Raw genomic sequence first — 14,091 nt, 5'->3', positions numbered from 1 at the left:
TGTGTTCTTTAAACAGAGAAATGGCTCACGGGAGAGGCACCAAATCACTGCAGTGGAACCTGGGCAGGAACTGCTCAGATGAGGCTCCCACCACAAACAGATTTCACACTCATATGTGCTTCACAATGCTCAGTAGTGGAAAACTGGAAAAGAATCCCAACAAGGACCGACAGGGAAAGAATCTCCAGGACAGCTGTGTAAGTCCCTTTGTTTCCCAGAGTTCTGTGTAACCTGTAGGTTGCTCCAGTGTTTAGGAAACAGTTCAGTGCTGACCAAGACAACAAAGCAGCTGCCCTGGTGTTTTCCTGCATTCCACGCTCTATCCTTAGGCCTGGGCTGGCAGACCTCTGCACTCACCTCCGTAGTAGAGCCCGGTGGCAGTGCACATCCGCCACTGTCCCTGGTACATCCCGGCCGTGCTGGGGCTGCACATCTGGACGCTGACGTCGGCCATCTCCTGCGGCTCCAGGGACCTCACCATCACCATGTTCACGTGCCCAAACTGGTCTCCCCCGACATACTTGAGGCAGACCCCCGGGGGCCACGCTTCCGTCCCTGGGAGAGACAGGAGAGGAGCTGCTGACAGGGCACCAGGAAAAGCTCTGGATGGAGCACGCTGGGCACAACAGCTGTGTGACTGCTGGGCAGCCAAAGGAAACCGAGACACACAGCACACAGCCAGCAGTGGATGCCGAGGGAGAATAAATACAGTTTTCAGAGCAGGCTTAACTGGTGCATTTAGAGACCAGCAGGACAACTGATATTTCTGTTTGAATAATCTCTAGGTCTTCATTACACAGAAAAGCTCTCAAAGTCACAGTGTAAGAGCTGCAAAAAAAAATCCACACATCCAACACGATTTCCCCTCCCCAGGGCCAGAGATGAGGGCAGGGCCAGGTGGGGTATGTGCCCCATTTCTGCCTCCCTTCACATGGCTCCTGAGCCATGGGACACCAAAGACCTGTTACTGATAACAAAGTGCTGCCAACATCTCCTCTCAGGGATTCATTCCTTGCTAAGCCTGTTAGTCTCCGGAGGAACTCTTAGTGTGAGCTGTACCTGAAGAACCAGCACCAGTTCCTAAAAGGATTTACCCTCTCCTCAGCCTTGTGCAAAGGCTGTGAACACAGAGTTTTGGTGGAGCCCAGTGTTTAGACTGCAGCCATGGGACTGACAGCGTGACCTGGCAATCAGAGACACTAACAGTCCCTGGGTGCAGGCACAGCCGCTGCCGCCAAAGACAACTAGTGCTGGGGCAGGCAGGGAGAAGAAGTGCAACTAGTGCTGGGGCAGGCAGGGAGAAAAAGTACTTCTGAGGCTTGTGAAAAATCAGTTTAGCAGAATTTTCTCCTGCTTCTTCCCCAGCCACGTGACGTGACTAAGCCAAGGACTGAGAGCACCTCCTGCTCTGCTGAGGCCAACGGAAATGGCCACGGAAAGCCTGAGCCACCAGGAAGACTGGAACCACTCCGTCTGGTCCGAGCGCGCGCGGCGGGCGCCGCTCTGACCTCAGGTCACCCCAAGGAGCATCCTCTGCAACAGCCTGCCTGCTAATTTAATCCCTGTGGATACTTGAGCGAGGCCACAGCAGGGACTGGTCTTCTTGTCAGGTCCTGTGGAATTCAGGACCTCACGGGGAGAGGAGGACGCGCAGGAGCACGGTGGGACGCGCGGGTGGGGGACGCAGCAGGGCAGCTCTGAAAGAGGAGCCGTGTGTCTGGCTGACCTCGGCTGGGGCGCGGGGGCCCTGAGCACAAGCCTCATCTGCACAGGCTGGCAGCCCAGCAACACGGCCTGGCGTAAATAATGGATGTGATTTTATCGGCTTTAATGGCTTTGGGCTTGCAAGGTGCCTGCAACGCTGCGGCTGATAAGCCCCATAAAGTGAAATTATGATTATGTCATTCTATTTCAGTACGCTCATCTCTCAGGAGATGACGAATTGTAGTGAGTGTCCTGCCGAGCCAGCAGCAGCTGGGGGCAGAGTGGGAGAGGAAGGCAGGCTGCTCAGTCCCGCTGCTCCTTCCGCGTCGCTCCACGGCACAAACCGCTCCTTTGGCAGACGGGGAGCGCCGTCCTGCAGGCACCACAGCAGAGCACTGGTTTTCTCTGGTACGCAGGGACCCTGGCTGGGCCGAGCTCACAGCTCACACGCCTTCCAGCCACACACGCTCCAGGCAGTTCATGTTCTAGAACTGAAGGGCTCCTGTAGAGCTGCTAAAAACCTGGGTGCTGCTTCAGTTATCTGCCCAACAAGAAGTTATTACCCGGGAACACTCCAGTCCTAGGATATCAGCCCTCAGTGAGACCATACGAGGGGTGTCAGGCGCTGCAGCTTCAGCGAGCCGTGCACTCCGACCAGGGCACACACACATGGTTCAACCAGCCAGGCCTGAACCAGCACAGGAACCAAACGAGTGCTGGCCTTGCCAGGGGGTCCCAAGTCAGGGTGAGCTCCTATCCCTGCTCTTAGAAGGCTCCTGGATTCCGGAAGGACAAACGTTCCAAGAACAAGGAAACGTGGCTTGAACTAGGATGTTAAATGAAGGCTGAATTTGCATGGAGCCTGAGAGGAACAGGAACGGGAGAAGTCGGAAGGGCCCAGGACAGGGGTGTTTTCATAACACACAACTGCAATACTAAGAGGGCAGAACCAAGACCTGCCACACTTGCTAGGTTTGTTAGACCTGCATTTGGGACAGTTACAAAAGAATGGCAAATTTTTCACAGTACTGCAGCTTAAGCAGGTTCCACATGTCACCCTTCCACCGTGCTGTCAAACAAAAGGAGGCAGAAAGAGCAAACTGAAGTGATGAAGCCCTTTGTCCAGCACAGGCTCCATAAACCAGTGTTGTTAAACATGTGCTGACGAAACACTAAGACTTCTAGTGTGGTTTTACCCTCTGCCACATTTGGGTATTCAGCCCACGTCCGTACAGCCCCAGCACTGCAGCTATTCACACACAGAAGTACTGAGACCTGAACCTGCCAGAATGACTCAGGACCTTACACCTCACACAGGTGCAAACAGGTCAATTAGACACAGGTCGAACGTTCATGCAATATCCTGTCAGTGCACTATTCGAGGACAGGGGACTTCTCTGCATCCATGGACCTCAATTTCCTCTCTGACTGCATCCCTACAGATCAAGCCCTGGGAATGCACTTTGCCCTGTCTCACTTCCTGGATCCCAGTCACCGCTTTGACTGATTTCAGACTGGAATGTGGTCTCTCCAGCCCTGCATCCTCTTGGAACACGAAAGGACAATTCTGCCAGAAGAGTATGAAAAGCACAGGGGACGTGCCATGTGACCCTATGCCTCGTTTGTCTACAAGTCTCCCGGTGTCTGTTTGTGTGGCAGCGCGAGGAACGAGACCTGTGACCCGACCGAGCCGCACATCCCACCCCAAAGGTGTGTGCCACCCTCGCAGGGGAGCTCACCTGTGTTCTGTATCCTCCACGTTTTTGTAAACTGAGTATCAGGAGGGATGGACTCTCCTTCTCCTATGGTGACGTCTTCCACAAAGGACATGGAGGGGACATTGATGTTTGGGCTCTCGAAATCGTAGTAGGCTCCGATGGCAGCTTGTAGATTCCTAGAAAGGAGAAAAGCACATTACAGCCTGAAAGACAGGTGGATCGGGTCCCTTGCACAGGGGCACGTGTCATCCTGAACAGTTCAGCACGAACATCCAGACTATAACAGCTCTGTGTTTTTGAAAGCTTTTATCTCGGTCACACGGGGATTCACCACGAAAACAGAGCTCAAAATACATCACCTGCCTTGCCAGGGACACTGGTTTATCCCACTCCTCCACTGTGCCTCTGCTTTCACTGGAGATCTTGGGATTTACAAGTCTTGGAGACCTCCAGCCCATCAGCTCTGTATGAACCTTGCTACTGAGGGAAGAGCTGTGCCATGGGAGGCAAACACAGGGCAGCTCCCTCACACCAGCCTTGTTTCCTGAGCTCATTTCAAAGAGACCAAACCTCTGTCTTATTTTGGCACACAAGGTCCAAAAGGAGCACAAGAGGAACAAAACATGGAGAAAACTCTTCTGACAACTCTCAGGGCCAAAGGGCACTGGTAGCTACAGATAATAACTCCAGCCTTGCTGCTTTTGAAACACACCATCAGGTCTGAACTACTTACTCATCACTGAAGTGCCTGCTCAGCTCTGGGGAGTCACAACTCACAGGAACTTACAAACCACCTGAGTCAAAAGTTCTCACGGAACAAAGACAAATGGCAGTGCAAGTCTGTGATATATTAAGGACACTCAGAAAGCCACAGATGCTATTGATTCCCGAGCCGTGGTGTAGCTGCAGCTCAGGATAATTAATGTGAGAAGAGGGAAGAGTCAGGCAGGAAGAGGATTCGTGAGCCTTAGCTCAGTTCCACGATATACTATTAAGTTATTACGTAAGTGCTTGGCAAGTCATGTAATTCCTCTGTTTATGCATGTCTGAGAGGTTGTGGCCCCAATTTACATGTTGTGAGTGGGTGTTGTGAGAATGGAGATGAGTAAAATCTGCCCAAACGCTCTGGGCACAACAACTGCTTCTTATTCATGGTTACAGAAATCTGTGCTGCTTTTTGGGCAGGATAAAAAAAACCAACCCAAACCTTCAGGAACTGGGAACCACCACCTAAACCAAAGCCCTGCGGAAGCTGCACTGTGTGGGCACAGTGACACGCTGAGGGTCTGTATGTCACGCGCCTGGGCCAGAGCCAGAAAGCCAAGGTGAAAGCAAGAGAAACATTTGCAGTGTGACCCTGAGAAAGAGCAAACACAGGGCTGCTGGGACCGCTTGCCAGCTGGAAAGGGGCTTGAAACGGTGAGTGGAGAAACTGCCTCCTGCTCGACTTCTACAGTGCTCACGGGAAAAAACTCAGCTTGGACACCCTGGATAAAATCCGAGCTGCATGGGAGCAGTGTCAGTGCTCGCTCCTCCCAGCAAGCCCGGGGGGTCCGAAGTGCAGCAGCTGATCACTGGGGCTGGGTCAGAGGGGTGACAGCAGGGGTAGAGCCGCGGGAGGTCAGAGGGAGAGGACCCAAACGTGGGTTTGGGAACCCACCGCGGCTGCAGGAGCTCCCGACATCCTCCGTAGTGCCGGGGAGCACCAGGAGGCTCCGGAGGAACGTCCCGCACAACGTGGCCACGGATCGATCGGCAGTTCAGCAACCCCAGCGGCGCCAGACCTTTGCCACCCGCGCGGACTTTGTTCCCACAGAGCCAGCAGGACCCTGAGGTTCAGAGCAGAAACCATCCTGCAGCTCGAGGCGTTTTCTCCTGAGGAGTGTCAGGGCTATATTTAATCCCGCCAGCTCAGTCAAACGCTGCAGGAAGGGTGCGTGTCACATCAGCCAATAAACAGAGACAAATGCTCAGTTTTACGTCACCAACCGCCTGTTGCTTATACACTGCACAAGATTTACATAACTCGCGCCAGGGCCGTGCCAAGAGACTCCTGCTCGCTCACCCAGCTAACACCATGAGCTGGAGCTTAGTTTTCACTAGGATTTCTTCCTGTAGTACAGCAATCCAAGGCAAAAGGTATTGTAGGAGCCACAAAAGGCAGCAATGCAGCTCTTTCTCTTCCTAATCCACTACCACATAACGACATTTTCAGACGCACCACAGTATCTTGTGAGTGATGACTCTGGAATCAGCTGCACTGACGTTTAATTGACACCGAGAGGAAAAAACACGGGTTCTGAGGGGCAGATCTCTGCCGCAGGTTTTGCGAGGCAGCCCGAGCTGTGCTTGTTTGCTTAGCTGCTAACAGGCTGCAGAAGGTAGTGGGCTATTAGTGCCCACAGGCCCGGGGCCAGGCTCCCCTCCAGGGTCAGATTTCAGTGCGTGCTCTGCCACTGGGAACAACAACAACCTCTGCAGCTCCGAGTTAAAACCTAACCAAAGAACAACACAGGCTGGAAAACAGATTTGCCACCGTCTGTGATCAGATATTCCCAATCCCACCCCCCCACTCCCACCGCATGCTCGTGGTGCCATGGGGGGTGTCTGGGGTGAGCCCCTCTGTGGGTTCCCACTAGAGAACTAAAGAGAAGATTCCAGAACCTGAAGAGAAATTCAAAGTGGCAAAAGCCAAAGTCAGGATGACAAAGCAAATCTGCCTTGAGTTCACGTTCTTTGACACAGACAACCCCAGGAGATAGGCAATGCTCACGCTCCACCACTGCTGGCCCATCCCTCCCCTTCCCTCCTCCCTGCCCCAAAACCCCAGGTCACTTCGAGGGCAGCACTCTGGGGGGAACGGCACTCGGCACTCGCAGAGGCAAACAGTCTGCAGCCCGATGGCACGCAGGAGCAGCACAGCCCACTGCTCACCTCCTGCCATGGGCACAGCATCGGGGGAGCTCAGGAGCAAAGGGGATGGATTAAGGGCAAACACCCTCGTGGAGCCGAAATTGGTCTCTTTTCTTAGATTTACCCTGTGCCACCTGCACAGCCTCAGCTGCTGCAGGGGCAGGCACGAGCGGTCGGCCCCCAGAGGGAGAGGTTATCACCTAAGGGTTTCTGCCTGCACATCTGTGTCTGTGGGACCTCAGTGCCAGGCGTGACTCGCCCCACACCACCCACCACCCCTCTGCCCTGTGCCACGGGACACTGCAGGCCGCGCCGCACGAGGGGCACGCCGAGCTCTGCTCACCACGGGCGGCACCGCAGCAGGCTCTGAGCACAGCCCTGCAGGTCTCAGCCCTCCTCACCTTCCCAAAATGAAGCAATTTTTCCATTTTTAGCGCAGCCCTGGACCGCAGCAGCTTGTGTCCTGCCACACTTACAGAGCAGGTCTGGCCGGATCCAGGCCCTAACTCCCGGGAAAAGCCTGCAGGCACAAGTCACCCCGGCGACCAGGTGAGCCCAGGGATCAGCACCGAGCTCACTTTTGGTCCTGAGAGTGGGGAGGAGGCAGAAAATACAGGTTATAGCTCCACATCATCACCCAAATCCACGCTAACTCTGTGCATCCCACTCCTTCCTCTCCAAGGGCATCCCGTGACTCTTAGGTGTCAAGTGCTTTTCTGACAGAACACCAGAGTGTTCCCTTTCTGCTGCTTCGTTTCAAGCCTCAGGAGCTAAATTACAATAGTCAAGTTAAAACCTTCTCTGCTAATAGCTCTGAAGATGTCCTTTAATAACTCTAAAGTGTTAGTAAAGAGGTGGTTCATCCTGAGCCCTTCTTTCCCTTCCCTTTTCTTCCAGACAGCCTTTTGTTAAGTTAAACCAATATATTTAGGCATTAATTACTCCCAATTAACTAGGTCACCACGCAGTACTCAAAAATAAAAGAAACTCTTCCAAAGCAGTTCACTAACTGGAGGCCTCCCTGCACAGCCTCCCTGTCCTGCAAAGGACCAGCAGCACAGGGCAAGTGGAAATGGCTTTTTAATTGACCGAGTCAGACGTGCTCAGGAGAAGGGAGAGCTGAAGCACGAGGCTGGCTGTGCCCCCATGCACAGCAGGGCACAGGCCAACTCCTTCCGCTGCCCATCGCAGGCAGAAGCAGCAGCTCAGCATCTCCAAGAGAAGCTGTACCAGCAGGTGCTCCGGACACACAGGTCGAGGGGCATTAGAATTACAACTATAAATGTCACAGGAATCTGCAAGTTTTCACTTCTTGCCAAATTCGTTGATGAAAGAGCCAAAGAAAGAGATAATTTATACAAGACATAGATTTTGGGGGGGAAAAATTCACATGAAATCTGAGCTTAAGTTCAACCTCAACCTGCAAATGTCACTGTGTGTGGGTCCTGCCCTGCCCACAGCACAGCAGGTCCCGCAGAGCCCGAGGGCCAGGCTGGGCCCCTCCGCCGGGAGCTGCAGCCCTCAGGTCGGGCACCGCAGAGGACGTTCCTCTGCTCAGGCAGAAGCACCGTGACAAACGGGCTCGGTCGCTGTGCCGTGCAGGGAGCTGGAAGGAAGGATGCCAAGGCACAGCCTGCCCTGCAGAGGAGGGAGGAGCCAGGCAGGTGCCTGGGCTGTGAGGTGTGCTCTGCGTTCTCAGCACTGCCGTGAGCAGAGCAGCTCGGCCGTGATCTCCTGCAAGCGTGCAAAGCAGACACCGGGCAGTGCCGGAAAGCAGGGCAGGATCTCCAGCACAGGACACCCCGTGCTCCTTCCCACGCCGAGGTCTCCACCTCCGCGGCCTCTCCTGGCTCTCCAGACGCAGGGGGTAACCAGGCACCACAGCCCCACACAAGGTGTCTATTGTACAGGAACAAAAAGCTATAGTGCAGCAGATGGGTAATTTCTCACTCCTAAATAATGGAACATCTCTGCACCATACAGGGGGAGAGACTACAAATGCATGTGGAGGACACCCAGCGAGGCAACCCGCAGCACAGCACTCCTGTCTCCTGGTCTCTAGTATCCTATCTGGGTGTTATTCACCACAGCTCTTGGGAAACTGGATTGTGACACACCACCCACAGCTCCTATCGCTCCCGCAGCGGGAGATGCCTCACTGCAAGCCCTGGAAAAGGCTGGAGGGGGTGGGGAGAGAGATGTGCTCGTCATGCCACAGGGAAGCACTTCTACCTGCAGCTTTCAATTCAAACTCGTTCAATAGAGATGACACATGGCAATTAAGTGCAAAGTCTCGAGATGCTTCGAGGCACTGAATTTTAATCACTGAATAGCTTCAATAGACAGAATTTCAGAAAGCAAAATTTGTGTGTTGGTTACCTTCATTCTTGACCTCTCACACTACATTCTAAGGTAGTTTCCCAACCTCGTACGCAGGAGATGTTTGATGATGCAAAAGGGCCACTGAGGGAAGCTCAAAGCTTTAAACTGAACTTACACAGCTGGAGGAGGTGGGGGAGAGAATTGGCTGGTTCAAAGCTTATGTATTTTCTCACATGAAGCCACAGAGAAACATGTGATTGTCTTAGTTGAAAGCAGCAGTTCAAATACAAGTGAGGTGTTCCAGGAAGGAGACAGAAACCTGTGGTGACAGAAGCAACCCTGTGCTCGGCAGGGGCAGCACGAGGGGAGAAACCGAGAGCCCACAGGAGAGACACAGCCTTCCCAGAGCACCCCAACCACCCAGGGAAATCACTCCCCTCGAGTGATTTCACCTCCCCTCACCTGAGCACAGCACCTCACATAACCTGAGCACAGCACCTCACCTGAGCACAGCACCTCACCTCACCTGAGCACAGCACCTCACCTCACCTGAGCACAGCACCTCACCCAAGCAGCAGCACGTGGGTTCACTGGCAGAACCACGAGGATGGTGCTGCAGCAGGGGCCAGCAGAGCCCCAGCAGCTGAGCCCTCCCAGAGCAGCTGGTCAGCAGCTTTAAGAGTGGGGCAAAACATGCTGAGAATGCCACAGCAGGAGCTGTCACTGAGAACAGGCAACAGCTCTTCCCAGTGGAAAGTCACCGAGAGCTGCCAGAACACAGGAGATTCTGTAACTGCCAATTCCTCGGTACAAACTATGTCACCAATCTATAATTGTCTGAGGGAAAGTAAAGGGGGATTAAGCTACAGAAACTGTCTGAGAACAAGTTGGGGCACGTAAGGCAGCCCAGCTGGACTAAAATTATATCGCACCCGATTCCTCCTGCCACAGTTGTCTGCTCACACTCCCCTGCCACAGGCACCCAGTTTTCAAATGTTTTGTGCCTTGGAGCACAATTATCATATGTTCCACAGTTAAAAATACAGTATCTTTAAAGTCTAGATTTCATTCAAAATAATCAGGTCAAACACTTGAGATACTCTAGAGAAGAGGTGTGGGTTTGGCTTTTTAAGGCAGCAGATAAAAGCTTCCAAGAAAACATTTCTGACTTGTTTAACTCTGTAAGGTGGTTATTTTTAGCAGCACCAGGAGACAGCTGTGGACACCGAGAGGGAACAGCCTGCCATGGTTCACGTGCGCCGAGGTGACACCCACTCTGCTTCCAGTTCACACAGCGGATCAAACGGTTTAACCCCCTCTTCCCTCCCCAGCCTTGCTCCCAGCCTGTCCTGACACACCACGCCACAACTGCCAGAGCCCTTCCCAGGGGTCCCCTGTGCCTGCGAGGACAGCAGGTCACCCGCCGGGTCAGAGGAAGAAGGCCAACAAGTTCAAACCCTCAGCTTCCCTCTCCCCTACCGAAGCTTACCAAAATCAGCCTGTTTAGAACCAGGTGCTTCACCTCCCTCACCAGGTTCCCTCCAGCCAGTCACCACCTACAAACGCTGATCTGACCAGAGTCACATCATTCAAGAAAACTTCCTTGTCCCGAGTCACAGGGAGCACAGGACTCTATCACCTGATAGAGAGAGCAAAGGGGAGCAAAGGCACAGGAGCTCCCACCCACCTCTGTCACTGCTGGGTGAGGACAGAATAGCCCACAGGTGTTCCCAGGGAAGGAGGAGGATTTCCCTGGAAGATCAGGTTCTGTTTCGAGGACTCCCCACTACCCCCTCAAAAGGGAAGGGGTGTCAAAATCACACTCTAGATCTACACAGGGCAGTGGGGAAGTTGTCGCCGGGTTTGAGCATCGGTTCAGTTCGAAGAGCAGCTCAAACACCTGTGCTTGGAGCACACCTGAACGCTGGTTTGTGTCAGCAGTTCTGCAAACACCTGAGGCTGAAGATCCAGAGCAGCAGAGCTAGTCACCCAGAGCAGGAACTACATCCTGGGCAAGTGAATCCCCTGGATTTGGGTCTGTGTGTCCTGATGGCTTACCTAAATACACCCCAAGTATTTCTCTGAGTAGCACCTAGACTCCAGCACTACTACCAGGTGTAAATGGACATGTTTTCATGCACAGATCTGAGTTCCACTGGAAGCAGCATCCTATCACCTTTGCTGGAAAGCAAAAACTAAACACACTTCAACTGGAAAATCAATCAAAGCCCCTATTAGCTAACACATGTCTTTAGCCTCTCAGTCAGGCACATCCACCCCTGGGCAGTACAGGTGTTTCACTGGGTCCAAAGAACACTCGCAGGGACAGAAAGGTCTGTTTGTAAGGCAGTTTGAGCCCTGTTAAAAGCCAACATTCTGTCTGCTCTGCAAGGCCAGTGAAAGGCACAAAAGTGTCAGATTTGCTTTCCTTGCCCTGCTGGACAATTCCAGACTCCTGATGCCTATCCCCACCCTGGCTCCATCCCGCCCTCCCTCACACACAGGGGAAACCATCACGACCTGACACACTGCAATTAAACATCATACCTACTAGACTGATACAAATTCACTTTTCTAAACCAAAGGTAAAAAGAGAATGTAAGGAAATATTACCTGTAAATTAGCGAAATATGCATCAGTTCTTTCAACCTGGGAATCCCTCAGCCACCTGCACTGAAATGTGGACTCTAAATCCACCACGAGCAGCCACTGCAAACTGATTCACTTCCTCGGGGAGCTAAGGCAGCTCCAAGCCTCTCAGCCTCGAAGCTGGCACACTCTCCAATGCAAAGAACATCCTTCCTTTTCCTTGTCCCAGTGCAATTTCCACACCAAGAATCCAATTACTCTTATGGAATAGCCTTACCTGAGCATCACCAAGCCCAGCACACAGGTTCTGTGCAGAGCTCAAACCCTGCCAGGGCCAGGCTGACGGGGGAACTGCTGTCCTGGGACTAGGAGGGACACGGCTCAGCTCTGTCTGCCCCGAGCTGTCCCTGGGCCAGAGCCACAGCACAGAGGGGGAGGCTGAGCCCAGACATGCTCCTGCCCTTCTCACACCTCTGCGGAGCTGCAGCAACGCGTGGCACTTCCCTTTACCACCAAACCCCTCGGCGAGCCCTTCCCCCCGACCTGCACTGCACAACGGCTGCGGGGGGAGCAGAGCCAGGAGAGCCAGTGAACCCACGGGATCCACTCCCTGCAGCACAATTCCCTTCCCCTGCCACTGCCCGAGGCTTCCCGTGCTGGTGCCAAAACATCCTTCGGAGAAGTGCAGTTTTGGTCTAAGGGCGAAAGCGAAAGCTCAGCCTCTCCCTGTGCAGCCTCCTGGCTCCAGTGGAAAACAAACCAATAAACGGAAAGGCAGGACGGAGTGTGCTCCATGAGGGAATGCCCAGCCAGGAGGCAGCACAGCCACAGACAGAACCCAGCGAGGAGCCACACTGGGGCACAACTCAAGGGAAGAGTTTAATAAACACCAGGCAAAGGTTTAACCTGTATTTCCTGCAGATCAAGGAACAGTCGCAGGAACATGGGATGCAGATGTTCCACCCAGAGCATTTTTACATGTCAGAAAACCATGTGGCAGTGCCTTAGCACTGCCCCAAGCCTGCCAGGGCTCCAGGGGGCACAGGGCAGCTCCTGGGAACTGGGGGAGTGGGCACAGAGTCTTAGGGGATACTCACAGGGATCTGTGTTCCTCCCCAGCCACTGATTTCCCCCCAAACTGGCCCCACAAGCTATTTAAAAACAATTCATCTGCTTCATTAGAACTGCAAATTCCCTTTGAATCCATTGACTACAATTCCTTCCAAGCACAGAGTTACAGCTCGGAGCGTTCACTGCAGCATGTGAAAGGCACAAACCAGGGAGGAGACACAGGTACTGCCCAGGAGCGTTTTCCACACCTGTGAACAGTTCCAGGGAAAACCACTTCAGCATTTGTTAATCACCTCACAGACTCTGCCAGCACAGGCTCTGCTGTCACCCCCACCACTCCCTGCAGGACACCCTCCATCCTGATCAGAGGGAAGGGATCATCCCACACCTGGAATGCACAGAATAGTGACCTGGCAGTCTCATCCAGACAAATTCCTTGCAGGACACGCAGGTGTCAGAGGGTTCTGACCCCAACTCCAGCCCACATAGGGCTAACCTGATAGGTCACTGCACACACCCTGGGGAGTGTGGATTCACAGGGTCCCTGAGCAACGAGGGAAGGATGTTTCCAGATGAGCAAAATGTGTCCTGACTGCACATTTATGAGGAGGGAGAGCAGAGTCAGCACAGGGTTAGCCTGGCAGGGCCAATGACCCCATGGCCATGCAGGGAGCGGGAGGGGCACTGGGCAGCACTGGAGCCTGGACACACTGGGGCAGGGAACAGGGCAGGGGGGAGAAACACATGAGAGCACGAGCAGCACCTGTAGCACACCCGCAGCCCTGACCCCAGCACTCCCACTCCACAGCAGCCCACACCCCCATCCATCCACAAGGCTCATCAACCAACACTTCAGGATCAGTGTGGAAACTCCTGTTTTCAGAGCCAAACCAGCACCTAGAGCTGGAAAGTTACAGCTGGTTTAATGAGCTTAGATCTCCCTCAGCTGTAACTAACAGCTTGAAAAGGCACTGGTGCCATGGTTGGATTTGCAGTGCTGTTCCCTCAAACACAAACCCAACACTCCTGAGGAGCTGCCTCAGCACAAACTAGGGACACTCTGGCTACTCGCAGCACCCTCAGGAGTAGCCCACAGGCTCAGCTCTGCCTCCTGCTCTCCCCAGAACCCCCAGGACTACCCTGCAGAGTCAGTTTTATTCATACACAGCTGAGGTGGGAAAGCATCTTCTGCTGGGAACCAACTCCTGAGCACCCTGCGACCTTTCAGACTGTGTCAGCTCACAACACACAGGGAATTACCTGCTGTTCCCCTGCTCCCTCTGCAGATTTGCCAACCTGATTCAACAGAGCTGCAGAAGGAGGGAAAGACAAAAGCAAAAGGCTGACACAGTTGTCCCATCACTGTTTACAAGCCCAAAGACGCCACACAAGTTCTTTCCCAACTGTTGCTATCCAAACCTTGCCTCGCTCTCGGAGCTGAAGGCTCCGGGGGTAGAGCCCAGCGGTCTGTGCTCGCAGCACAGAGCCCTGCCCAGCACACGGGACGGGCTGAGGTGCAGGAGGTCACAGCCAGCCCAGCCCCAAACCCCAGCCCCAAACACGCAGTAGCGATTCTAGCCCCTGGGCTCTCCAGCACTCCTGGTTTGTGCTTTTCACCACTGTACTGCACATTTACCCCATCTCCCTCGAGCTGCAGCTTCCTGGGGACCCGCACCTGCTTCACCCCTCGGGCCGCGACACAAACCTTCACGAAGCCCAACGCACCCCGAGCCAGAGGCTCCAGAGCCGCTCGGGCCGCAGGAGGCGCCACGTG

General features: G+C 53.9%; 1 protein-coding gene across 1 annotated transcript; it reads right to left on the bottom strand.

Moving 5' to 3' along the window:
- Window positions 1–357: 357 nt before the first annotated feature.
- Window positions 358–3,598, bottom strand: LOC103805508 (uncharacterized protein C6orf106 homolog; the record flags this gene model as incomplete). Its single annotated transcript, XM_009078159.1, has 2 exons — window positions 358–555; window positions 3,444–3,598. Coding segments are annotated over 2 exons (353 nt in total), but the record flags the coding sequence as incomplete, so codon positions are not given.
- Between the last annotated feature and the right edge of the window lie 10,493 nt (window positions 3,599–14,091).

The sequence above is a fragment of the Acanthisitta chloris genome, unplaced genomic scaffold (assembly GCF_000695815.1).
Source record: "Acanthisitta chloris isolate BGI_N310 unplaced genomic scaffold, ASM69581v1 scaffold38157, whole genome shotgun sequence".
Lineage (NCBI taxonomy): Eukaryota > Metazoa > Chordata > Aves > Passeriformes > Acanthisittidae > Acanthisitta > Acanthisitta chloris.
Note: the sequence above shows the minus strand (reverse complement) of the source record. Positions and strands in the feature narration are given on the sequence as shown.